Source organism: Gymnodraco acuticeps, unplaced genomic scaffold, assembly GCF_902827175.1.
Source record: "Gymnodraco acuticeps unplaced genomic scaffold, fGymAcu1.1, whole genome shotgun sequence".
In the NCBI taxonomy this organism is placed as follows: Eukaryota; Metazoa; Chordata; class Actinopteri; order Perciformes; family Bathydraconidae; genus Gymnodraco; species Gymnodraco acuticeps.
In genome coordinates, this window is record NW_022991642.1 from 1,606,569 (window position 1) to 1,630,933 (window position 24,365).

The following is a 24,365-nucleotide window of genomic DNA, read 5'->3' on the forward strand; positions in this document are numbered from 1 at the left end:
CTTTTGTTGATCGCCCTCTCACGGGTGAACAGTTCAATGTCCCGCTTCATTGTAGGAATTTTGCCATGTCTCTACCACTTTAGTTTGACCATCTCTGTTACTAAGTTATGGAATACTAAATAAATAAGTAATTAGATACCTTACCGTTACTGCGCTCATAAAGAATGATAAGAATAATGCGTCTTGAACTGGTTTAATTCATTAGTGTCTTGACGTTTCACAGACTGTTAGCTTGTTGTGTGGCTGGTAGCCTATTTGAGAGCATATAAAAAGAAAGACTTGTGTTATGTCTTCCTTAATGCAATAGTAATTGGGGGTGCAAGTGGAGTCTCGCAGAGGCAAAACTGTGGCGCGCACACTGTAGGTGCGCCGCAGTCTGCGTGATCTGCCTGTAGGGAGGGGCGGGCCGGCCCTGCGAGTAAAGTAACGAGTAAAGTAACGAGTAAAGTAACGAGTAAAGTAACGAGTTACTTTATGTAGAGAGTAACGAAGTAGTGTAATATATTACTTTTTTTTAAAAGTAATATGTAATATGTAATATATTGCTTTTTTTTTAGTAACGACCCCATCTCTGGTGACGAACAGGGAGACATCACTGTAAGAGTCTCACAAGACATTTCCCAAAGACTACAAAATGGTGAGTAAACAACTCAATTGCATTCCAACAATCTGGATATGATTTTAAATGATGTAAATTATTTTTCAGATAACAGTTTAGCAGCTGCACTTATGCAGCAAGCAAGGGCTGCAACAAATGCACAAGGTAATCTATCATTTAAATCAAAAATGGTATTGTCTTTTAATGCAAATCAAACAAATGACATATTCATGTTTATTGTAAACAAATATTTAATTTTCTCTCAATCACAGTCCCTTTAGATCTGTCTTCAGATGCTAGGCCTGCTCCTGAAAGGCCTGCTCCTGATGAAAGACCTGCTCCTGACGAAAGGCCTGCTCCTGATGAAAGCAGGCCTTTGGGGGACCCTGATGTAAACAAGACGAAAGTCTTTCTCTGGTCTGCATCCCCTTAACAATTGTATGTTTTGAGCTGTACTGTACTGTACCCAATATACAAGCTGTTAATAAACTTTTCAATCAATCAATCAATCAATCAAAGACCTGCTCCTGACGGAAGGCCTGCTCCTGATGAAAGACCTGCTCCTGACGAAAGGCATGCTCCTGATGAAAGGCCTGCTCCTGTAAGGCCTGCTAGATCCCAAGCTGGCACTCCTCACCTGGCATCCCCCTCCAGCCGGTCAGAACACCTTGAGGCAACACAAGGTACAGTAACTAAAATGAGGATCTAAACAGCAAATGCTATTTGTTTGAGTTACTAACACTTGTGTCTTAACAGATTTCACACACAACACCATACTGCTGCTTTTGGACCTGACAAAAACACACCAACAGGTGTACTATCACTCCAAACCCGGTTTTTACAAAATTCTACAACGGCAGTTCAGCAAGGAGGGATACAGTTTCTCCTCAGACAAAATCCGGAAAAAACTCAACAACCTTTTGACCACCTACAAAAGGGCCAAGGACCGTTGTACCTCAACAGGAGAGGGGAACATAACGTGGGAATATTATGGGGTAAGAAGTTTGTTCTTGCACATCTAGTTGGTAAAAGCAACATTTCCATTTGAACAATTCTGCAATTCCACAGATAATGGACAACCTGTTTGGGAGGTGCGGTGTTGGGAGCGCACCTCCAGGCACTCTTGTTTCCACCCCTCTATTACCCACTGCCTCACAACCATCCACCACACTGCCGTGTGCCTCTGAGGCCCAGCCTGGTCCCTCCATGACCCTGCCCACGACACTGCCGTGTGCCTCTGAGGCCCAGCCTGGTCCCTCCATGACCCTGCCCACCACACTGCCGTGTGCCTCTGAGGGCCAGCCTGGTCCCTCCATGACCCTGCCCACCACTCAGCTGCGATCAATCCGGTCTCGAGTCTCCCATCCCTCCTTCTACGACCTGTATGAGGCCCACTCGGAGAGGAGGACCAGTGCACTGGAGACACTGGTGCGGCCAGAACAGGAGCGCCGGAGAAGGCTGAAGGAGAGAAATAGGAGGAGGTTTGAAGCTAAAATGTTGACTGCGATGGGAGAAGTTGTTTCCCAGTTAAAGTCCATTGGGAGCCAACAAGAGCGCATCATTGAGCTTTTGCAGGACAAGCCCAATATGCCATAATTTCCCCCGCACTGGGTATTCCCTGAATTAGTTTGTTTATAAAGAACACCACCTCAGTTTGTTTATGGAAGTAATATTGTTTAGATTAGTTATTTATTTTCCTCGTTATGCAGTTGAGTTATTATTTCATCCCTGGCAATTGCCTTGTAATATTTGTATTTGTATACACTAAGTGTTCACAATGTTTATATGCAATTATTATTTATTTGCCAAGTACATGTGTACATATGTATATATAGTTATTTCATTTTCAAAGAAGATAGTCAACTGCTATTGACATGTGCAGAAAATGACCATATCTAGTTTTCATATATATGCATATATTTTTTACTTGCCCAATCATTTTGGATGACATTACATGTTACTTGTTAGGCGCTTTAATCCAAAGCAACTTACATACTCAATACTGTGGGCATAAAAGGAAAGGAAATAAAAAACAAATGTCTTCCACAAAGAATATGACAGTGGTTATTTGTGGGGGGGGGGGGGGGGGGGGGGGGGGGGTGTGTGAGCTCTTTAAAAAAGGTCACAAATCTGATTTCTGTGCAACACTGCATCTTGGTTCTGGGGATGCGGTGCCCTGTTATCTGCTGCTTCAACCTGCTCATCAACTTCAATTGCTTCCCCTTCCTCCAAGCACATGTTGTGAAGTATGCAACAGGCAGTGACTGCTGTGCTAATGTTTGCAATGTTTTTCATGTACAAACATTTGAGCCTCCTGAACTTCGTTTTCAGTAGGCCAAAGGTATGCTCAATGACCACGCGTGCAACATTTAATTTTTGATTGAAACGACGCTGCCGAGCAGTTAAATGGCCATTGTCCCTGTATGGCCTCATAAGCTGAGGCAATAGTGGGTAGGCAGAGTCCCCAATGATGTGCATTCCCTCAGGCACCAGGGACTGGGGATCTTCATCAAGCAGCCTTCCAACAGCAGACAACCGGAATGCCCGTGCATCATGCCAGCTACCAGGGTGGCCCACATTAACATGACAGAATCTCCGTTTACTGTCACAGAACCCAGTAAGCACAACAGAATAAAACTGTTTTCTGTTGATGTATGCTACTGGGTTCTCACAGTGTGGTTTCACAATAGGAATGTGGCATCCATCTACCGCACAGACAGTGTTGGGAAATCCTGCTGCACGAAATCCTAACTCAGAATTATGTAGGGCTTGCCCTGTGGGCCAGGAAATGTGGTGAGACAAATATGTGGTGACAAGACTACAGAATTCATGGAGATGCAGGCAGACAGTGGATTTGGTGATATTGAAACGATCAGCAACCCCCCTATAGGACTCCTGGTTTGATAGAGTCCACAGACAGGCAAGAACACTGTTTTGAAGCGGCACTTTACTGTGCTGTCTGTTCCAGTAGAACGGGCCAATAGTCGTCATCACATCCTGTTTGGTAGAAAGGAATAAATGGCTTTTAATATCACCAGTCCAGATAATACATATTTGATGTTATTTATATATATATATATATATATATACACACACACATACTTCCACATGTCCCCTGGACAATCGGAAATGACTTTTGAAGTCTGAAGGACTGTACTGTGGGACCACTTCTTCCACAAATTGTTGGACCTTTGGAACGGATCTAAGGAAGGCAGACACAGGAGCAAATGATGACCATAAATCATTAGACCTATTCAACATTCTTTATATATATATAACTGCTGCTGCTGCTGTAGGCCTATATTATCTTCACTTGATTTCAGTTGTATTCTTGTTTATTTATTGTATCTTTGTACTACTATCTTGCTTGCTTTCTATATCTTTAGTAAAGTAGCTTTTATCTTATCCCATTGGACTAAAAAAGACTAATAGTGTCATAATTTTGCACAATTTGTGATCTGTAGAGTAAAGTAATCAGTCCGGATAATCGATCATACTTTTTAATTTAGACTGATGCAACAATATATTTTGTCTTTTTACTTGTGTATTGTATTGTGTATCTGTTTTTGTTACCTGCCTAGGTAGCCTACTACGGATGTAAATTAGCACGTTTGCTCAAACACATTTATACTTCTTGTATTTTATACTGATGTTCATTAACATGCTCTGTCCCTATCAAATAAAAAAATAAAAAAAACGTAATTACCTCCGCAGACGGTGTTCATCATGCCATTCTCCATACAATACATGTGGGATTTCTATTGCATCCACTTCATTTGCAACGAAAAACGCCAACGCAATTTCCGCCATTGCAAACCCAGCCAGTCAAGCCGACTCCGACTCCGAGCTGTCCGACTTAAGACGAGCTTTTTGACACCTCCCCCGGCTGCGATCGGCTACTCTCGTCTACTTTCGAGGCGAGTCGCAATGTGTCTCAAACAAGCCTAATGGGTCCTCAATGTACACGCCCCGGATTCCTATGACGAAAATAATAGAATGTCGCCAGTTGTCATGACTCACGTTATACTGCAACACCGGCATTACTTTGCGCTGTGGACGGTTAACTTTGCTGAACAACGGAAACTGCCTTCAGTAGAAGTTTCTGGATCACGTCCTCCGAGTAAATCGCCAGAAGTGCCGACACATCCTCATCACTCCACCGCTCCGATGATTTATTTAGTGTTGCCATAATAACTGCTTTCCCCACGCAGCAGCTGATCTCTCTCTCCCGTCAGATTAGACTTCACTCGCGTTTATGTCCATATCGATCAGATCCAGCTAATGATATGACTACCTTCTTATTAAAAGACACCTAAACAATAAGTGTCACTATGCAACTGGGTGAGGCCACAACGTATAGCGCAGCATTATGCATTTGTTTACATGCCCACCGGAACCCAGAGGCATTACCAACAGATCAACGCACAATCAACCCACACAGGACATCTATTTCTCCACATTAAGTGTTAGACATTATAATTGACTATTCTTGTCTGTCACATACTCTTCTTGTCTGTCACATAAGTGGCGCAAATGAAGCGGTATTGGGCTAAAGGGAAATTATTTTGACCGGACATTTTGACCGAAGAGATTTAGATTTGCCGGCTAAAGGGAACTCATTTTGTGTGCTTCGCGGATGCGCTCGGCTCCTCTTGACTGCTGCTCGGTCAGCTTCCGTTCGACCAACTTACAGTAGATAACATTACAATATTTTTAACGGGGGCCATAATAGTGTAAATAATGTTTGTTTTGGCAGTTATAACTGAATGTAATGTTTTCTACTTTGTTTACATCAAATGGACAGTGTCCTGACCAACAACTTAAGTAGGCTATTTCTTATAGCTATGCAGAGCATGCAAGTGAGCAAACACAAACAAGAACAAACAAGTGAAATGAATAATTAAATTGAAATTGTACAATATAATATTGTGGTGGTTCATCTTATAATTCAGTCTAGAGAATGCACCAGACAGCATCTAAGACCTGCACAAATCTAGATTTTCTAGGGGGAGGCCCCCCAAACCCTTCGTGCGTCATTTCGTCCTTGCGCTTTTACTCACTACAGATTGTACTTAGCGGGTTTGTGACTTTGCAGACCGTTTACATGTACTTTGGTCTGGTGGGTCCAAATTACCCAGCAAAATATAAATCATATTCTGTATTTTTTAACACTTTTTTTATTACGAGATGATTCCATATGTGTTCTTTTATAGTTTTGATGTCTTCAGTATACATCTACAACGTAAAACCAATTGAAATACATAAAAAACTTTGAATGAGAAGATGTGTCCAAACTTTTGACTACGTCTAATACTAGTGTATATATCTCTCAATATGTATTCTGTGTATATATATATAATTTGCTCACATTGGGTTCAACGCGTCATAGAGAGACCAAGTCATTTAATTGGACGAGAGGCATACTATGAGAGCTGGTCACAGGAATGCGTTCAAATTTAGTCAGTAATTTGAAAAGGCATCACCCGAACGTGAATATCACCGGTACCAAAATAAAAAAGAGTGAAGTGCAAACCCAACTCCCACTAGCATTTAAGCTTCCAACACTCGCAAAAAGTGCAGAGCGAGCCAAAGCTATTACAAACGCCAAATATCCTTATGTTGCCATGTTAGCAAAGTGCTACCTGGCTGTATTGGCTACCTCTGTCCCTAGCAAGAGGGTGTTCTCCACAGCAGGAGACATTGTTAGTGCCAGCAGATCTGCCCTTTCGGCAAGCAATGTGGACAAGTTAATTGTACATCAAAAAAACATGAATGTAGTTCCAGTAACCCAAAATTCGATTCACAGGTAGCAAATAAGTTTGACTCGGAAAAGATATGTCTCAAGATAGTTTGTTTGACTCTTTACTTAAACAAAAAGGTATTAAATACAAACATATATTTGCTAAGGTCAAAAAAATGATGTTGCTCTGTGCTTCTTTCTCCTTCTCACACTGGCCAAAGCAACAGCATGGTCTTCTGAATCCACAGACTTTAAACAGTCATCCACATAAAAGTTTCTGAGAACCGTTTCCACCACCTCTGGTGCTGTTCTTCTTGGCGCATATGATGCACAGCTGGGAGATGATATAGCGCCGAACAGGTGCACTCTCATTCGGTAGTCTTCCATCGGTGTGTTCAGGTCACCATCCTGCCACCATAGGAAACGCAGAAGATCAGCATCTTGGTCTTTCTTTGGGTGGTAGAGACCAGGATGAGGTATGTACCACACACATCCATCTTCTCGGCTTAACTGTTTTATGGGGATTTTGACAGCGTAGCCTTTTCCAATTATCCCCGTCATGAAGTCCTTGTAATCTTTGTACAGGTCCGGGGTTTTGCTGAGCTTTCTTTGGAGACTTGCGGCACGCTGCTCTGCCATGCAGCGGTTGTTTGGCATTTTGGCAGAAGATAGTGGGGGGTGGAGTTAGGTAAAAAAGAATTCCGTGCAGACTAGATAAAAAGCCAGTCATTTCCACTCATCAAGTCACCTTTCAAAAAAGAAAAATGGCCAAGAGACGCATCAATATGGGTTTAATCAGAGAGACGCCTGTGACAACTTACCGCCATCCGTCGGGAGTGCCAATCAAGAAACGGATGCAGTATCTGTGCCGGGTTCAGACACGGTCCTCCGTCTGAGGCTCTTTGCCTTTGATGTCAATCTAATTAGCCTTGATCTATAATCGAATTAACCTCTGCAGTCCGTCCTTTGACCAGTGTTTGTAATTAGTGTTGATTAAGGCAATCTCGTATGTAAGTGTGATATGTTTAAGACCCATAACTAACCTTTGATGTTATTGTCCTGTCTCAATTCCATTTAAATTTAGGTTTTTAAAATGATTTATGTTAGATAAGGATGTTTCTTTTTAAGCTGTGTGAGACTGTTAACTAATGTGTAATTAGTTTACTAACTACAAGGAAGTCTCTTTTTATGAAGAGGGTATTCATATTAATTAAAAAATATCTTATTTAGGTTTTAATATGATTGGTGTTAACTAAGGATGTTCTCTTTAGTTGTAGGGCTTATTAATTAAATATACATAATATGTATTAACTACAAGGGAGTCTCTTTGAAGAGGGTAATAATAATTTAAAAGACCTTAATGCCCCCTTGATCTTGTCTTTTTTATTGTTTAATTACATCACACAACTATAAGGAAGCCCAATATGAAGTTATGTGAGGTTGTATTGGGGTAATATTAGAAGAGAGAAGTTTTTAAAATATGTTTCTGCTGTATTCAGTGGGGTTGATCAGAGCAGACATCAAATGCATAGAATTAAGAGTGTGGGGGAAATGAAATGAATCATTTCTAGGCATACAAGGCTTCGTATTTGTATTTATTTATAGAAGGACCACGCATACAAAAACATTAATCTCAGCAAAGAGAAGAGATGCAATATGCCAGATTATAGCTAATAGCTCATTTCCATCTGTGGTCCTTCAGTCTATTGAAGATCAATGTATGGGCAGAGTTTCACTCTGTGTGGAAACAAAAGAAGCATCCTATTGACTCGTTAATCACATGGACATGGACAAATGACTCTTTAAAGCAGAGATACCACATACTGACATACACCTGAACATCAGCAGGAGAGGACTCTTTAAAGTAAATACACCATAAGGTTAAAATAAGATATATATGTTTAGTTGTTTATGATGAACAGGGTTCAAGGACTTTTGGTGCTTCAAGTTAAGCTCCATATTTTTTCTAGCTATTTCATTATATATAATATTTTCTTATGAAGATATAGGAACAATTCTAGAGACTTTTGAGTGTGTATCTACTATCTACATGTTTGTAATGTGTTATTACGACCCTGGTCGTTATGTGTATTGTGTGTAGAGACTTTTCCCTCCTCCTGTGTCTGTGTGTGTGTGTGTGTGTGTGTGTGTGTGTGTGTGTGTGTGTGTGTGTGTGTGTGTGTGTGTGTGTGAGAGCAAGCAGGTGGTGCCCGTTAGCTGATTAGCTACCTTCAACAGGCTGATTGGTCCACCTGAAGAAGAGGGGAGCATTTAAGCTGCAGCCATGCAGTCACTCTGCCACTCTCTCCGACTCAGCTTCTCCTGCTCCCAACTGTTGCGTATTTGTATCTGTCCTTTTGTACTTCTGTCCTGGTATATTTTGTAAACCTTGGCAGGATAGACATAACTTTAACCTGTCCTTGTTGGACACGCCTCAAGTCTACGTGAAAGTGTAAAACCCTTTTTCTTTTGGTTGCTTCTCGTGTTCTCCTGTTTTTACGTCAGTGTAGGAAAGAGTCCTGTATGTTTATTTTCTTATTTGTTAGGCAAGATATTTGTGTTCAGAAATGTGTTTGTTTTTGTGGGTTCTTTCTTTCAGTCTTTATTTCGAACAGATTAAAAAATAACAAATAACAAATGTGAAAAACAGAATACCGTATTGTTATAATACAGTATTTATCCACATTCATGGTAATATTTGTATATTCAACAAAAAAACAAAAAATGTCTTCATATTAATAATAAATCATATGTGTCCGAAAGGGAGTAGGAGGAAGCAAATGCTTATTAATTCCCACCCCTTACTTGATCAATGATTGTCCTTTAAATCATTATGCAAGTTATTCCTACATACATTTACATTTATACATACATATACAATCATTTCTCATCTTCAATCACCTTCTTCATTCTCATAGTTTTCCCAAAAAGTGTTTCTGTACATCTTTTTAAACTGAATTATGCTTGTGCTTTGTTGTTGCACTTAAAAAGAAAACTTTGGTAATTAAATTTACCAAAAGGTCTGTAAAACTGTCTCATTGTCTATGTTCTTGGGAGTGGGAAAAGAGGAGAGAGGGCAGATTTTATGCTGCGCCTAGGTTCCCCTTGATCTGGGCGTAACATAATTGGGGGCTCGTCCGTCCGGTCCTTCCGTTCTTTTCGGCGTGTCGGGTAAGCAATTGCAAATTTTTATGATGTGTTTGTGCCTACAAAAACAAAAAAAACAAGAGTTAAAAGATCTCTTGTGTAGAAAACTAGTCTAGAAGGGTGTATTTGACGAAAAACATGAAGTGGTTAATCTCGCAGGTTTGTCCTCCTCACTCCAAGGCCTGCCTTCCCAAGCTGGGATGTCTGCAGAGGAGCTACAGCTGACTCTGCGCATCAGGGAGGTAGAGCTGAGACACAAGGAGTTGGGGGTGGAAGCCATGCACATAACGGTAAAAGCTCTGGAGATAGAGCGGGGAGCCGCTCTACTATCCAGTCCATCACTTACCCATAGATCACACACAAATCCCCATGACAGTTTTGATTTGAGTAGGCACATAACATTAGTCCTTCAGAGTCCGTTAGAGTCCGTTATAGTCTTTCGAGTACGTTTGAGTCCTTCAGAGTCCGTTAGTCCTTAAGAGTTCTTATGAGTCCGTTAGTCCTTAAAGAGTCCTTATGAGTCCGTTATAGTCCTTCAGAGTCCATTATGAGTCCTTCAGAGTCCGTTAGTCCTTATGAGTCCGTTAGTCCTTATGAGTCCGTTAGTCCTTGAGAGTCCTTATGAGTCCGTTAGTCCTTGAGAAGTCAAACATTTTCTTTAGGGGGAAATGTTTGATTTTTAGTTGGGGAGTGTTACGACCCTGGTCGTTATGTGTATTGTGTGTAGAGACTAGGGATGGGTATCGTTTGAAATGTATCGATTCCGATTTCGATTCCGGTTCTGCTTATCGATTCCGGTTCTTATCGATTCCCCGTTTCGATTCCAAAATTGTAAAATAAAGAGGTCAAACGTTTAGATAACAAAAATATATTTATTCTTAAAAGCTTTAACTGAAATTGTTACTAAAAAATATACATGCAATACAAATGTATTGCACAATAGCTGTGCTTTATTTTAACTGAGCTATGCCTGTGGCAAGCTATTAACAGGCATTACACTTTGCCTTTTCTTTTTCTTTTTTAGTGTAGTGGAGCCTCACTTCAGAGTGTTAACCGCGACCTATCTTTGGTGTTATGAAGTGACTGAGCTCGTGAAATGTCTACGGGAGGGCGGGGGAGCATATCTGCGGGGCAACTGTGGACCTCTGTCGCCTGTCAGCGCAATTTATATGATGCCGTTTAAAAAAATGAAGGGCGGTGCCGGCCGTCAGCGTACCGAGCCGGCCGTCAACGGCCCGCTAACGACCGGCCGTTCTGTGATTCTCCAGGTCCGCCTTGTATTCCACCGGGTCACCGCAGCACCGCGGTGCAGACGGACCCGCTGGAATACAGGGTCTACCGCGTTTAGGAACCGTTAAGCAGAACCGAAATTGTGTATTTTGTATGGGTACCCGGTACCCGGCATTTTCTTATCGGTTCTCATCTGGAACCGAGTTTCGGTTCCCAACCCTAGTAGAGACTTTTCTCTCCTCCTGTGTCTGTGTGTGTGAGCAAGCAGGTGGTGCCCGTTAGCTGATTAGCTACCTTCAACAGGCTGATTGGTCCACCTGAAGAAGAGGGGAGCATTTAAGCTGCAGCCATGCAGTCACTCTGCCGCTCTCTCCGACTCAGCTTCTCCTGCTCCCAACTGTTGCGTATTTGTATCTGTCCTTTTGTACTTCTGTCCTGGTATATTTTGTAAACCTTGGAAGGTGTCATGTCTAGGAAACTAATAGTGAAAGTTTATTCTTTATGTTAGTTTTGTCATGTCCCTTTGCCCTGTGCTTTATGTTTATTCCCTTAATTAATCATCCCTCTCATTTCAGGCCTCCACGCTCCCCGCCCCCTTCGGTCTCCTGCGTCCTTGATTGTTTTCCCCGCCCTGATTGTTTCCACCTGTGTCCCCTTTACCTGTGTATATATTGTGGTAGCTTCCTCCTGTTCATTGTCAGTTCGTTGTCTTACTATGACCCACGTTCCTGATTACCTCACGGACTTCCCACGGATCTACCTCATTGATCACTTGCTAATTTTCCTCGAAAGAGTATATTTGTTTTCCTTGTTTTGATTACTGTGCTAAATTCCAGTAAAGTCTTTATTTTTTGAGAACACTATCTGAGTCGTGCAATTGAGTTCATGCCTCAGAGTCTCTCCTTGACAGTACGAACTGACCATTAAAATGAACTCAGCCGACTCAGACCAGCTAAAGAACGCCATCCGCTCTCAGGGCCAACGTCTTGGGCAACAAGAAGAGCAGATGGCCGCCATACAGCACGGAGTGCAGCACCTATCCAACAGCCACGGGGAACTACAATCATCGGTGACAACCCAGGTGAATCTGCTGGCAGCTGAGGTCCAGCGTGTGCTCACTCACCTGCAGGCTGCTTCTCCTCCCACGACTCCCCCGGTTCCGGCGGCGACCGGTTCCGATCCCAACCGGTCTACTGAGCCGCACAGTACTTCCATGCGTCTGGCTCCACCCGAAAAATACTCCGGAGACTCGGAGGGCTGCCGGACGTTCATTGTGCAGTGTGAGTTACACTATCACCACCAACCGGCTGCTTTTCCCACGGACAATTCCAAAGTGGCTTTCATGATCTCCCATCTCTCCGGCCGAGCAGCAGCGTGGGCTACGGCAGAGTGGTCCCGAGGCTCTCCCATCTGCGGGTCTCTGGAAAATGTCATAGACACTATGAGAAAGATCTTCAATCAAACCACGCCGGGCAGGGAAGCAGCTCGGGCTCTGATTAAGCTGAAACAACATCAGCTGAGTGTGGCTGACTACGCCATCGAGTTCCGGACTATGGCAGCCGATAGCGGCTGGAACTCCGCTGCATTGTTTGACGCTTTCGTCAGCGGTCTCTCGGATTCCCTACAAGACCAGCTGGCGCCTCTCGATCTGCCCGCTGACTTGGACTCTGTCATATCCATGGCAATACGGATAGACAATCGTTTGACGGAGAGGAGAAGGAATAAATCCAAGGATGCGGTTGATCCGCCTCCCCAGAGGAGACGCTCGCCGCTGGATACTACTTCTTCTTGGAGGCCCCGTCACCCCTCACCTGCGTTCCGGACAACAGCGCCCCCTGGCTCCGTGGAGGAGCCAATGCAGTTGGGCCGCGCCAAGCTTTCGATGGCAGAACGTCAGCGTCGATTAAAGGAGGGTCTGTGCTTCTACTGCGGGCAGCGCGGACATCCACAAGCGGCTTGTCCGGTAAAAGAGGAGGCTCACCAATAAAGAGGAGTACGTTGGTGAGCCGGATCTCTTCCTCTGACTTTCCTCCTCGCACCCTGACCCGCATCCAGGTAAAAATCAGAGACAATGTGGTTACTCATGGTGCACTCATTGACTCAGGGGCAGACGAAAGTCTGATGGATTGGGGTTTAGTTAAAAAATTGGACATAAAAACTAAACCTCTACCCCAGCCTCTTGAAGCGAGTGCTCTCGATGGGCGGCTGTTGTTTAAAGTGACTCACCAAACAGAGCCTTTAGAAATAAGATGTGGTGATAACCATCACGAGACAATGTCATTTCACTTGTTTAATTCAGTCCAACATCCACTCATTTTGGGGTTTCCCTGGTTGAAACTTCATAACCCTCACATTGATTGGCAATCTGGGAGGGTGGAGGGGTGGGGAAAGAATTGCAGAGATCACTGTGTTAAGCAGGTAGCGGAGATTGACAGAAGAGGTAACACTGGGAGGGTTAGGCAGGGAACTATCCCAGAAATATATGTTCCTGATGTTCTTTCAGTCCCTTCCTGCTACCACGATTTAAGTGAAGTATTCTGTAAATCCAAGGCTCTGACTCTTCCGCCTCACCGCCCCTATGACTGTGCTATCGACCTGATTGCGGGGTCTACAATTCCTAAGGGTCGACTATATGCTATTTCAGGACCTGAGAAAGAGGCCATGAAGGACTATATTAATGCCTCCCTCAAAACAGGCCTTATTCGCCCTTCCTCATCACCAGCAGGAGCGGGGGGTTTTTTTGTTGGGAAAAAGGATGGGTCTCTTAGGCCCTGTATTGACTACTCGCATCTCAATGACATTACGGTTAAAAACCGGTACCCCCTTCCTCTCATCTCGTCAGCCTTCGAGCAGCTTCAGGGAGCCAAGGTTTTCACCAAGTTAGACCTGCGTAACGCTTATCATTTAGTCAGGATCAGGGAGGGTGATGAATGGAAGACGGGTTTCAACACCCCTTCAGGCCACTATGAATACCGTGTAATGCCATTTGGATTATCAAACGCTCCTGCTGTGTTCCAGGCTATGATCAACGACGTGTTGAGGGAGTTTCTGAACCGTTTCGTTTTTGTATATCTGGACGACATTCTGATCTACTCCCCTGACCTTGACACCCATAAACAACATGTCCGCCAGGTTCTACAAGAGCTGCTCAAGAATAGGTTGTTTGTTAAAGCAGAAAAATGCGAATTCCATGCAGAGACAGTCACTTTCTTGGGCTTCATCATTTCGCCAGGTCAGGTTAGGATTAGGGTTGGGAACCGAAACTCGGTTCCAGATGAGAACCGATAAGAAAATGCCGGGTACCGGGTACCCATACAAAATACACAATTTCGGTTCTGCTTAACGGTTCCTAAACGCGGTAGACCCTGTATTCCAGCGGGTCCGTCTGCACCGCGGTGCTGCGGTGACCCGGTGGAATACAGGGCGGACTTGGAGAATCACAGAACGGCCGGTCGTCAGCGGGCCGTTGACGGCCGGCTCGGTACGCTGACGGCCGGCACCGCCCTTCATTTTTTTAAACGGCATCATATAAATTGCGCTGACAGGCGACAGAGGTCCACAGTTGCCCCGCAGCGATGCTCCCCCGCCCTCCCGTAGACATTTCACCAGCTCAGTCACTTCATAACACCAAAGATAGGTCGCGGTAAACACTCTGAAGTGAGGCTCCACTACACTAAAAAAGAAAAAGAAAAGGCAAAGTGTAATGCCTGTTAATAGCTTGCCACAGGCATAGCTCAGTTAAAATAAAGCACAGCTATTGTGCAATACATTTGTATTGCATGTATATTTTTGAGTAACAATTTCAGTTAAAGCTTTTAAGAATAAATATATTTTTGTTATCTAAACGTTTGACCTCTTTATTTTACAATTTTGGAATCGAAACGGGGAATCGATAAGAACCGGAATCGATAAGCAGAACCGGAATCGAAATCGGAATCGATAAATTTCAAACGATACCCATCCCTAGTTAGGATGGACCCAGAGAAGGTTAGCGCAGTAGCTTGTTGGCCTACCCCTGACTCTCGTAAGAAAGTGCAGCAGTTTTTAGGCTTTGCAAATTTTTACAGACGTTTTGTGCGGAGGTTCAGTGCTATTGCAGCCCCTCTTCATGTCCTCACGTCCCCTCAAGTGCCTTTTTTGTGGTCTCCTCAGGCTGAGGAGGCTTTTTTCTCGGCTTAAAGGAATGTTCACCTCTGCTCCCATACTCACCTTGCCGGACACCACTCGTCAGTTTGTGGTAGAAGTGGATGCCTCCAACGAAGGGGTGGGAGCGGTCCTCTCCCAGCGACTACAGAAGGACAACAAACTTCACCCCTGCGCTTTCCTGTCCAGGAAGCTCTCCCCAGCAGAGAGAAATTACGACGTGGGAAACCGTGAGTTGCTGGCCGTGAAGCTGGCACTGGAAGAGTGGAGGCATTGGTTGGAGGGAGCCGAGCATCCTTTCGTGGTTTGGACCGATCACAAAAACTTGGAATATATAAGAAAGGCCAAAAGACTGAACTCCCGCCAGGCTAGGTGGACCTTGTTTTTCAACCGTTTTGACTTTGTTCTTTCCTTCAGGCCAGGGTCTCAGAATGTCAAGCCTGACGCTCTGTCCCGTCTGTTTGACCCTGTGCCTGCAGTCAAGGAGCCGGAACCCATCATCCCATTAAACCGGGTGGTAGGAGCGCTGACTTGGTCAGTAGAGAAGGAGGTAATACGAGCCAATGCTGGAGCTCCTGCACCAAGGGGTTGCCCGCCTAACCGGCTTTTCGTTCAGGAGGCCGAGCGACCACAGGTGATCCACTGGGCTCACACTTCGCTGCTCACCTGTCACCCTGGAGTCAAGAGAAATATGTTCATCATAAAACAACGTTTCTGGTGGACATCCATGGAGAAGGAGGTGAAGGAGTATGTGGGGGCGTACCCTGTCTGCGCTCGAAATAAGACCTCTTCCAGGGCGCGAATAGGACTATTACAACCACTCCCTATTCCCAACAGACCCTGGTCAGAGATCTCCATGGACTTCGTCACTGGCCTGCCCCTCTCTAGAGGTAAAACCACAGTTCTTACGGTAGTGGACCGTTTTTCTAAAATGACACATTTCATTGCTTTGCCCAAGATGCCCTCAGCGAAGGAAACGGCTGAGGTCATGATGCATAATGTGTTTCGGCTTCATGGTTTCCCAAAGGATATTGTCTCCGACCGGGGCCCCCAGTTTGTGTCACGCTTCTGGAAGGAGTTCTGCCGCCTCATCGGTGCCACGGTCAGTCTCTCGTCAGGATACCATCCGGAGTCTAACGGCCAGACAGAGCGCCTAAATCAAGAACTGGAGACCTGTTTGCGCTGCTTGGTGTCCCAGAATCCATCCTCCTGGAGCGAGCACCTCACCTGGGTTGAGTATGCGCACAACATCCTCCCTACTTCTGCCACGGGCCTGTCCCCATTTCACTGTGTTTATGGCTACCAGCCGCCACTGTTCCCAGCCACGGAGAGGGAGGTCACGGTCCCGTCTGCCCACGCGCTGGTCAGGCGTTGTCGGCGCGTGTGGGCTGCGGCTAGGAAGATCCTCTGCAGGAATTCACAACTGGTGAAAAGAGCAGCAGACCGAAAACGCCGACCAGCTCCTGTATACCAGCCAGGCCAAAAAGTCTGGCTTTCTACAAGAGACCTTCCCCTCCACGTACTCCCCCGTAAATTGGCTCCCCGGTTTGTGGGTCCTTTTCCCGTCACCAAGGTCATCAACCCGGTTTCAGTGAGACTACGGCTTCCCAGGTCCATGAAGGTACATCCCACCTTCCATGTAGGGAAACTAAAACCCTTGAAGGAGAGCGCTATGGTTCCCAACGCCAAACCCCCCCCCCGCCCCCCCGGATGATTGATGGAGGTCCGGTTTACACCGTCAAGAAGATATTGGCTAGTCGGAAAAGGGGTAGAGGGCGACAGCTACTGGTTGACTGGAAGGGTTATGGTCCTGAGGAGCGGATATGGATTCCTTCCCGCTTCGTCATAGACAAAAGCCTCATTGAGGATTTTGACCGCCTCAACTCAGAGGAGCCTGGGCCGTCAGGAGCCGTCCCTAGAAGGGGGGGTACTGTCATGTCTAGGAAACTAATAGTGAAAGTTTATTCTTTATGTTAGTTTTGTCATGTCCCTTTGCCCTGTGCTTTATGTTTATTCCCTTAATTAATCATCCCTCTCATTTCAGGCCTCCACGCTCCCCGCCCCCTTCTGTCTCCTGCGTCCTTGATTGTTTTCCCCGCCCTGATTGTTTCCACCTGTGTCCCCTTTACCTGTGTATATATTGTGGTAGCTTCCTCCTGTTCATTGTCAGTTCGTTGTCTTACTATGACCCACGTTCCTGATTACCTCACGGACTTCCCACGGATCTACCTCATTGATCACTTGCTAGTTTTCCTCGAAAGAGTATATTTGTTTTCCTTGTTTTGATTACTGTGCTAAATTCCAGTAAAGTCTTTATTTTTTGAGAACACTATCTGAGTCGTGCAATTGAGTTCATGCCTCAGAGTCTCTCCTTGACAGAAGGATAGACATAACTTTAACCTGTCCTTGTTGGACATGCCTCAAGTCTACGTGAAAGTGTAAAACCCGTTTTCTTTTGGTTGGTTCTCGTTTTCTCCTGTTTTTACGTCGGTGTAAGTAAGAGTCCTGTATGTTTATTTTCTTATTTGTTAGGCAAGATTTTTATGTTCAGAGATTTGTTATTTTTGTGGGTTGTTGCACTTAAAAAGAAAACGTTGGTAATTCAATTTACCAAAAGGCATTCACTGTCTCATTGTCTATGTTCTTGGGAGTGGGAAAAGAGGAGAGAGGGCAGATTTTATGCTGTGCCTAGGTTCCCCTAGATCTGGGCGTAACATGTGTATCTACATATTTTTTTATGTGTATACAACATATAATATATATATATATATTAGGGCTGTCAGTCGATTAAAATATTTAATCGCGATTAATCGCACATTCATTTTTTATCTGTTTTAAATGTACCTTAGAGGAATATTTTGCAAGTTTGTAATACTCTTATCAACATATGAGTGGACAAATATGCTTTATGCTAATGTTTATTATCATTTGAACAATGACAAATATTCTCATGAATATTAAACACAACAACTTCTGAACATTACAAATATTCGCCTCAATTCAACCTGGAACCTAATACAATAAAAATGGTGTGTGTGTGTGTGTGTGTGTGTGTGTGTGTGTGTGTGTGTGCGCGTGCGCGTGTGCGCAACACGTTCTCACTCCCATCCCGTCACATATTGACGGACGGGCAGGGCGTCCCATAGACCTTCATAGACCACGTGATCAACAACAATGGCCGACCTTCGTGTTATTCTCGGTGGAAAAGGCCTATTTTAAGGTTCATGTGGCCATTAAAATGCGGTTTGATGTCATTTTATGCGAGTAATGAGTTTTTATTTCTGATTATTTGTGCAGTACATGGACATGATGTTTAGTTTGCTAGTTATGACGAAGATTACTTCATGAATGTGTACACGTTTTTTTGGTGGAAATGTGTTTTTTCACAGCAAAGTCACCCTCTGTACTTGGACTTATTGGGAGAATCTAAAGGCAAGAACATCCCAAATATTCATTTAGGTCTTTATTTTAGACCTTTAGTGTTGCCGTCTGTGAGGAAAATAAATGGGGCTCAGAGCCTCGTATTTTTAAAATATTTTGTTCCTTCTAATTTGTTATTCTTTTCAAAATAGCACACTGTTATTTACTCACCAATAACACACAATTATCCTTGCTTTTATTTATTGGTTTAATTCCATAATCTCGGGCTTTTTTGGCGTCCGTCAGGAACTGAATTTCAAAATAAAAATAACTGGAAACAGACGTAGGCATTTCGAGCGATTACCCAAGATCCTCAGCTACGCTGATTGGATGTTTTAGCCGCAATGCATGCTGGGAATTGGTGTTTATATTATATGAAATCCGGAAAACATTTTTAAAATAATAAAATAATACTTAATTCCGAGTGCTCTTGCTTTTCTCTTTGAAAGTCATCACATAACGGCATTGTAATACACGGTTCGGCTGCATTGTATATTACAGATCTGCCGTAGTTCTTTATTTATAGAGCCCTGATGAGAAGACCTTTGGAAAAACTGAAGAAATGCCGCCGAAACTGAATACTTGACGTGGATCATAAATATTTCAACAATTAAACAACATCTTCAATTTCTCTTCACACAATACGTCTCCTTGCAGTATCAACACTAATTCGGCAGACTTTTACATTTGATATAATTTATAGATAGGTTATATTTACACCATAACGGTGCACAGCTTATATAAAAGGATTTGTAGTTTTTAAAGATATTACTGATTTGAATTGGATTGCATTTTGAATGTAAGAATGTAAATACTGAGTCTGAAATAGTATAGCAATATGCTGTAAAATTATGTGAAAGCATGAATAAAACTACACATCTTCAGATGTTGTACATACAAGTGTCCAACACTAATAATACAAAGTTATTATGGCTGTGTGTACCTTGTGTGCACCGCCTAGTGGTTAAAGCACGTTATTGAATTATTGTTTTTATGTGTTTTATTTGTTTAAAAAAATATTAAGAGTACATACTTTCATAGGGGGAAAAGTATAAATATAGAATATAAAAAATCAAGAAGATACTATAAGTGATCTCTACAATGAAACAGTTTAGTGCAGAATGTACAAAGATATTAATAGGAGGAGGTGCAAAACAGAAAAACGAATTAACCTTTATTTAAACATTAAATAACAGGTTAAGGTCTTCTTTTAAATAAGAAAAAAACTTTGGGGGTATCTATCTACAGATAAATATTAAGCCTGACAAAGTACTTAACGTCTAATATATTGCTTTCCTGCAATGTTAACTATGTTGAAGCACTTATTTTAACTGATATTATACATATGGATTATACTCTTATGTAGATAGATAGAATAAGAAATGTGCAGAATATGACAGTTTAATGGTGGAGGGACACACATATTGATAGATGTCTTGTAATAAACTGTTGATTGCATAACTACACCGTAGTTGTGTATATGATATCATATGTCAATAAACCTTTGAAAATCTTGAAAGGGATGTGCAAAATAGCCATAATATACAGTCTTTAATTAACTATTAGTAGAGAATAACGAGTAATTAATATACTTTATTACTCGTTTCCATTCATGTCAATTGCAGATACATGTTTAGTCTTCTCAAGCACCAACTATCAAATATCTCTCCTGATTGTTGGCACTTGACAATCACCTTACCTGAATTTTACTCAGGTGTAACTAAAGTCTGATTTAAGGGTTGTTTATATTTCACATCATTAATCAGAATCTGCAAAGTAACTAAAATAAGTGGAGTGGAGTAAAAATACCAGGTTAACCTCTGAATTGTAGTTGAGTAAAATTACAAAGTATCAATGAGCTGTCATGTGGGTATATATTAATGCTATATATTAATGCTGCGCATTATGGACAGCGATTTTCACCCATTTATTAATTATATGTTTTACATTTGATAACACCAATGTGTTTAATACTGGCAACTTCTAATTGTGGGGAAAACGTTCAGTAGAGACGTCCCATAGAACATTTTGCGAAACACAATAGTGTAGTGTATAGTTCTGGGGGGGCGTTCGATTCCAGTTTTGGATAGTCTGGCGTGGTTTCGTTCCATTTCAAGCAGCTGTTTGACGCTCGGCGTAACCTTGGCGCACTGCCACTCCAACATCCAATCCCAGACCTTGAAGATTAATCACAGGGACTGTAGTCCTAAACGATAGCTGGGGATTATGGGTAGTGTAGTGTCTTCGGCCATCCTAAACTCAAAAATGTTGACAATCGCAATGATGCTCGAAATGTCCCTTACGTCTGTTTCCGGTTATTTTTATTTTGAAATTCAGTTCCTGGCGAACGCCAAAAAAGCCCGAGATTATGGAATTAAACCAATAAATAAAAGCAAGGATAATTGTGTGTTATTGGTGAGTAAATAACAGTGTGTTGTTTTGAAAAGAATAACAAATTAGAAGGAAAAAAAGATTTTAAAAATACGAGGCTCTGAGCCCCGTTTATTTTCCTCACAGACGGCAACACTAAAGGTCTAAAATAAAGACCTAAATGAATATTTGGGATGTTCTTGCCTTTAAATTCTCCCAATAAGTCCAAGTACAGAGGGTGACTTTGCTGTGAAAAAACACATTTCCACCAAAAAAACGTTAGCAACCATGAATGTGTACACATTCATGAAGTAATCTTCGTCATAACTAGCAAACTAAACATCATGTCCATGTACTGCACAAATAATCAGAAATTAAAACTCATTACTCGCATAAAATGACATCAAAACGCATTTTAATGGCCAAATGAACCTTAAAATAGGCCTTTTCCACCGAGAATAACACGAAGGTCGGCCATTGTTGTTGATCACATGGTCTGGGAGCTGTTGCAGCGTCCATAGCAACCACCTTAGCAACCATGAATGTGTACACATTCATGAAGTAATCTTCGTCATAACTAGCAAACTAAACATCATGTACATGTACTGCATAAATAATCAGAAATAACAACTCATATTAATCGCATAAAATGACATCAAAACGCATTTTATTGACGTTTAATGGCCTTTTCCACCGAGAATAACACGAAGGTCGGCCATTGTTGTTGATCACGTGGTCTATGAAGGTCTATGGGACGCCCTGCCCGTAGAAGCCTGACGGTCAAGGGGTCCGCTGTCCGCAATGAAGGTCTATGGGACGCCCTGCCCGTAGAAGCCTGACGGGCAAGGGGTACCCTGTACGTCACATAGCGACGGGGAGGGGCCCTGACCGTCCGTCAATATGTGACGGGATGGGAGTGAGAACGTGTGTGTGTGTGTGTGTGTGTGTGTGTGTGTGTGTGTGTGTGTGTGTGTGTGTGTGTGTGTGAGAGATGGATCGTTGGAGCTATGTGCAACTCAAGGCATATGCTCGAACGGGAGCTGCCTGGACACTGCAATCATGTTGCACTATCCGTGCTGAGTGTGCTGACTTCTCGTACAATGTCCCACTGTTTGGCTGCCTGCATAAAGTCAAGTGCTCGGCGCAGTTGTCGGCGAAATGTCGCTCCTCTGTTTTCATTTAAGCAGCTCCTTATATCTGTTAGCGCAGCTAGCTAGCACCAGATGCTAACAACAACAATGCACGTAAGGTTTCTCTCTCGCTCGCTCGAGCCACACATACACACACCCTCCCGGTCCTCCCAATAGCCAGTCGGTGCCTGCCGGTGAGCGTGGAAGTGTGGTCTGCCACAAGCGGGCGGCAGGAGCGGGGCTGTCAGCAGCAGCTTGTAGATGGTATTTTAAACTCGATGCGCTCTGAAACTACGGGGCGGCCGAGGAAAAAAAATACACATGCGTTAATCGCGTTAAAATAATTAGTGGCGTTAATTTTAACTGGACAGCCCTAGTTCTTAAATAGATTTGTAAAAAAAAATTAAATAGTAACCCATCTCCATATGTTTATTTTTGGGTAGTAGATTTCAACTAGAGGGCTATGACTATGGGCAGCAACGCTGCAAATATTTACAAATAAATCCAGCAAAATGGCACAAAAAACTGGTAGTGGCCTGGCTGGGTGTATAATTCCCGGCCTGACTTGCGCGTTTCCACTGCAGCGCGGAGCCCGGTTTAAGAGAGCTGTGACGTCAGCGGCCCGTTAAAGGTTGCGTTTCCACTTGGCCTAGTACCTGCTAGCGGGTCCTAATTCACAGTTTTTCTGGCCCCATAAAATCGTGGTTCGAGGGCCAGGGAACAACCAGGCTGAGTATGTGACGTCAATCAATGGCATCATCTAGGCGTCCCTCTGCAGTCAGAAATATCATAAACACCATCATTGTCCACAAAACACTGTACAGGGGTTTATGGATTTATGGACGTTCGATTCCTGTTTTGAACAGTGTTTCGTGCACTGCCACTCCAACATCCAATCACAGAGCTTGAGGACAAATCACGGGGTTTGTCAAGCAAAGCACATGGTGTAGCCCCAAACAATAGCTGAGGATTCTGGGTAGTGTAGTGTCTTCTGCCATCCTAAACTCTGAACAAATATTTGTTATTTGTTTTCTCTGCCTCACTGAGACATGGCAAAACCAACAGGACTTCCTCACACTCAACCTAGCCACCCCCCCAGGTTATGCTTATCTCCAACAGCCCCGCTCCATTGGTCGTGGTGGTGGGCTGGCAGTCATCCACAGAGCAGATATCCAACATGTCAAACAGCTGCTTGTGACGAATAAAATCTCACTTGAGTGCATTGCCTTCTCAGTGGCTGCCCCCTCAAAGCAGCAGGTCGTCCTCATTTACCGCCCCCCCCAAACCTTCCAACTCATTCATGTCTGAGTTGTCTGAGCTTCTCACCTCAATCTGCTCCATGTCCCCATCCACACTACTGCTAGGTGATTTGAACATCCACGTGGACTCCAGCTCCAAGGTCCCACCCACACTAAGGGCCACACCTTGGACTTAGTGTGCTCAGTGGGCACCGAACCTACCCATCTCCAGGTTTTAGATCTCGCTGTTGCCGACCATCATGCCATCTTGTTTTCTCTACCTATTCCCCTGCCGTTGCAGCGCTCAAAACGCACACCATCACTTTCAGGAACATCAAGTCAGTGAGTGCACCTGCCCTACACACCATGGTAGCATCCCATCTCGCCCCCTATCCCCCTAATACCCCTGTTGATGACCTGGTAGCCTGTTACAACACTGCCCTAGCGCTCACCCTTGATGCTCTGGCCCCTCTAAAAACCCGTACCGTCTGCTACACCTGTCCTGCCCCATGGTTCACTGCCGAACCCCGCTCCATGAAGGCTGCTTGTCGCCGGCTTGAGAGACTCATTAGAGGAACTGGTCTCACTGTCCACCGTGAGGCATACAAGGACCATGTAAGGGCCTACAAGGAGGCGCTCACCCGGACCAAAGCTCAATACTATTCAACCATAATCCACGGCCAACAACATCAACCAAGAAAACTGTTTTCAACAATAAATAGTTTACTCCGCCCCATTGCTGCCCCACAACCTCCTGGTGCTCGTGACCTCTGCTCGGACTTCCTGGATTTCTTCCAGGCCAAAGTGAATTCCATCCATTTGCAGCTTAGCGCACCTGCCCCCCCTGCTCCTCACACAGCTCGTACTCCAAGCGCCGCTGCTCCAACTGCACGCTCCTCATACTGCCACCTCTCTGCTTTTGCCCCTGTGGATGCTGTCCAGGTGGCTAAGCTGTTCTCTAAGGCCAAGCCTTCCACCTGCTCTCTGGACTCCATGCCCACTGTCCTAGTAAAGGCAACATTACACACTGTTCTGCCCACCATCGTGGACATCATTAACTCCTCCCTGCTAACTGGCATCTACCCGACATCCTTCAAAACCGCCTCAGTCACCCCCATTCTGAAGAAACCCGGACTTGACCCAACTGACCTCAACAACTACCGGCCAATCTCCAACCTTCCCTTCCTTAGTAAAATATTGGAAAGAGCAGTCGCCGACCAACTCCACCATCACATGTCCAACCATGAGCTCTATGAACCCTTTCAATCTGCCTACCGGACCCACCACAGCACCGAGACTGCCCTGATCAAAATCACCAATGACCTCCTCATCGCAGCTGACTCAGGCTC

At 43.9% G+C, this 24,365-nt stretch overlaps 1 protein-coding gene and 1 long non-coding RNA gene across 5 annotated transcripts; one reads left to right on the top strand and one right to left on the bottom strand.

Moving 5' to 3' along the window:
* The first annotated feature begins 614 nt into the window (after positions 1-614).
* On the top strand, positions 615-1,002 carry LOC117534319. Its single transcript, XR_004567184.1, has 3 exons — positions 615-637; positions 707-763; positions 871-1,002. It is a non-coding gene; the product is annotated as an uncharacterized LOC117534319 (long non-coding RNA).
* LOC117534297 (putative nuclease HARBI1) lies at positions 832-4,416 on the bottom strand. 4 transcript variants are annotated; one of them, XM_034198505.1, is made up of 4 exons: positions 4,305-4,416; positions 3,697-3,800; positions 3,550-3,595; positions 832-1,265 (listed from the first exon to the last, which is right to left on the bottom strand). In XM_034198505.1, the coding sequence occupies exons 1-4, from the start codon at positions 4,345-4,347 to the stop codon at positions 1,210-1,212; spliced, it is 249 nt and encodes an 82-aa protein (XP_034054396.1). In that variant the 5' UTR covers positions 4,348-4,416; the 3' UTR covers positions 832-1,209. The 4 variants fall into 4 exon arrangements, with proteins under 4 accessions (XP_034054396.1, XP_034054395.1, XP_034054394.1 ...); XM_034198504.1 differs by having other exon boundaries at positions 3,701-3,800; positions 4,305-4,410; XM_034198503.1 differs by lacking the exon at positions 832-1,265 and having other exon boundaries at positions 2,235-3,595.
* Positions 4,417-24,365: the final 19,949 nt, after the last annotated feature.

What these genes read in the sequence shown, in the direction of transcription:
- LOC117534297 (XM_034198502.1), bottom strand. Translation starts at nt 4,408, where the DNA reads ATGGCGGAAATTGCGTTGGCGTTTTTCGTTGCAAATGAAGTGGATGCA. An exon ending in GATGAACACCGTCTGCGGAG is followed by an intron (nt 3,801 to 4,304) that starts GTAATTACGTTT and finishes TGCCTTCCTTAG; the next exon opens with ATCCGTTCCAAAGGTCCAAC. An exon ending in TGTCCAGGGGACATGTGGAA is followed by an intron (nt 3,596 to 3,700) that starts GTATGTGTGTGT and finishes TCTACCAAACAG; the next exon opens with GATGTGATGACGACTATTGG.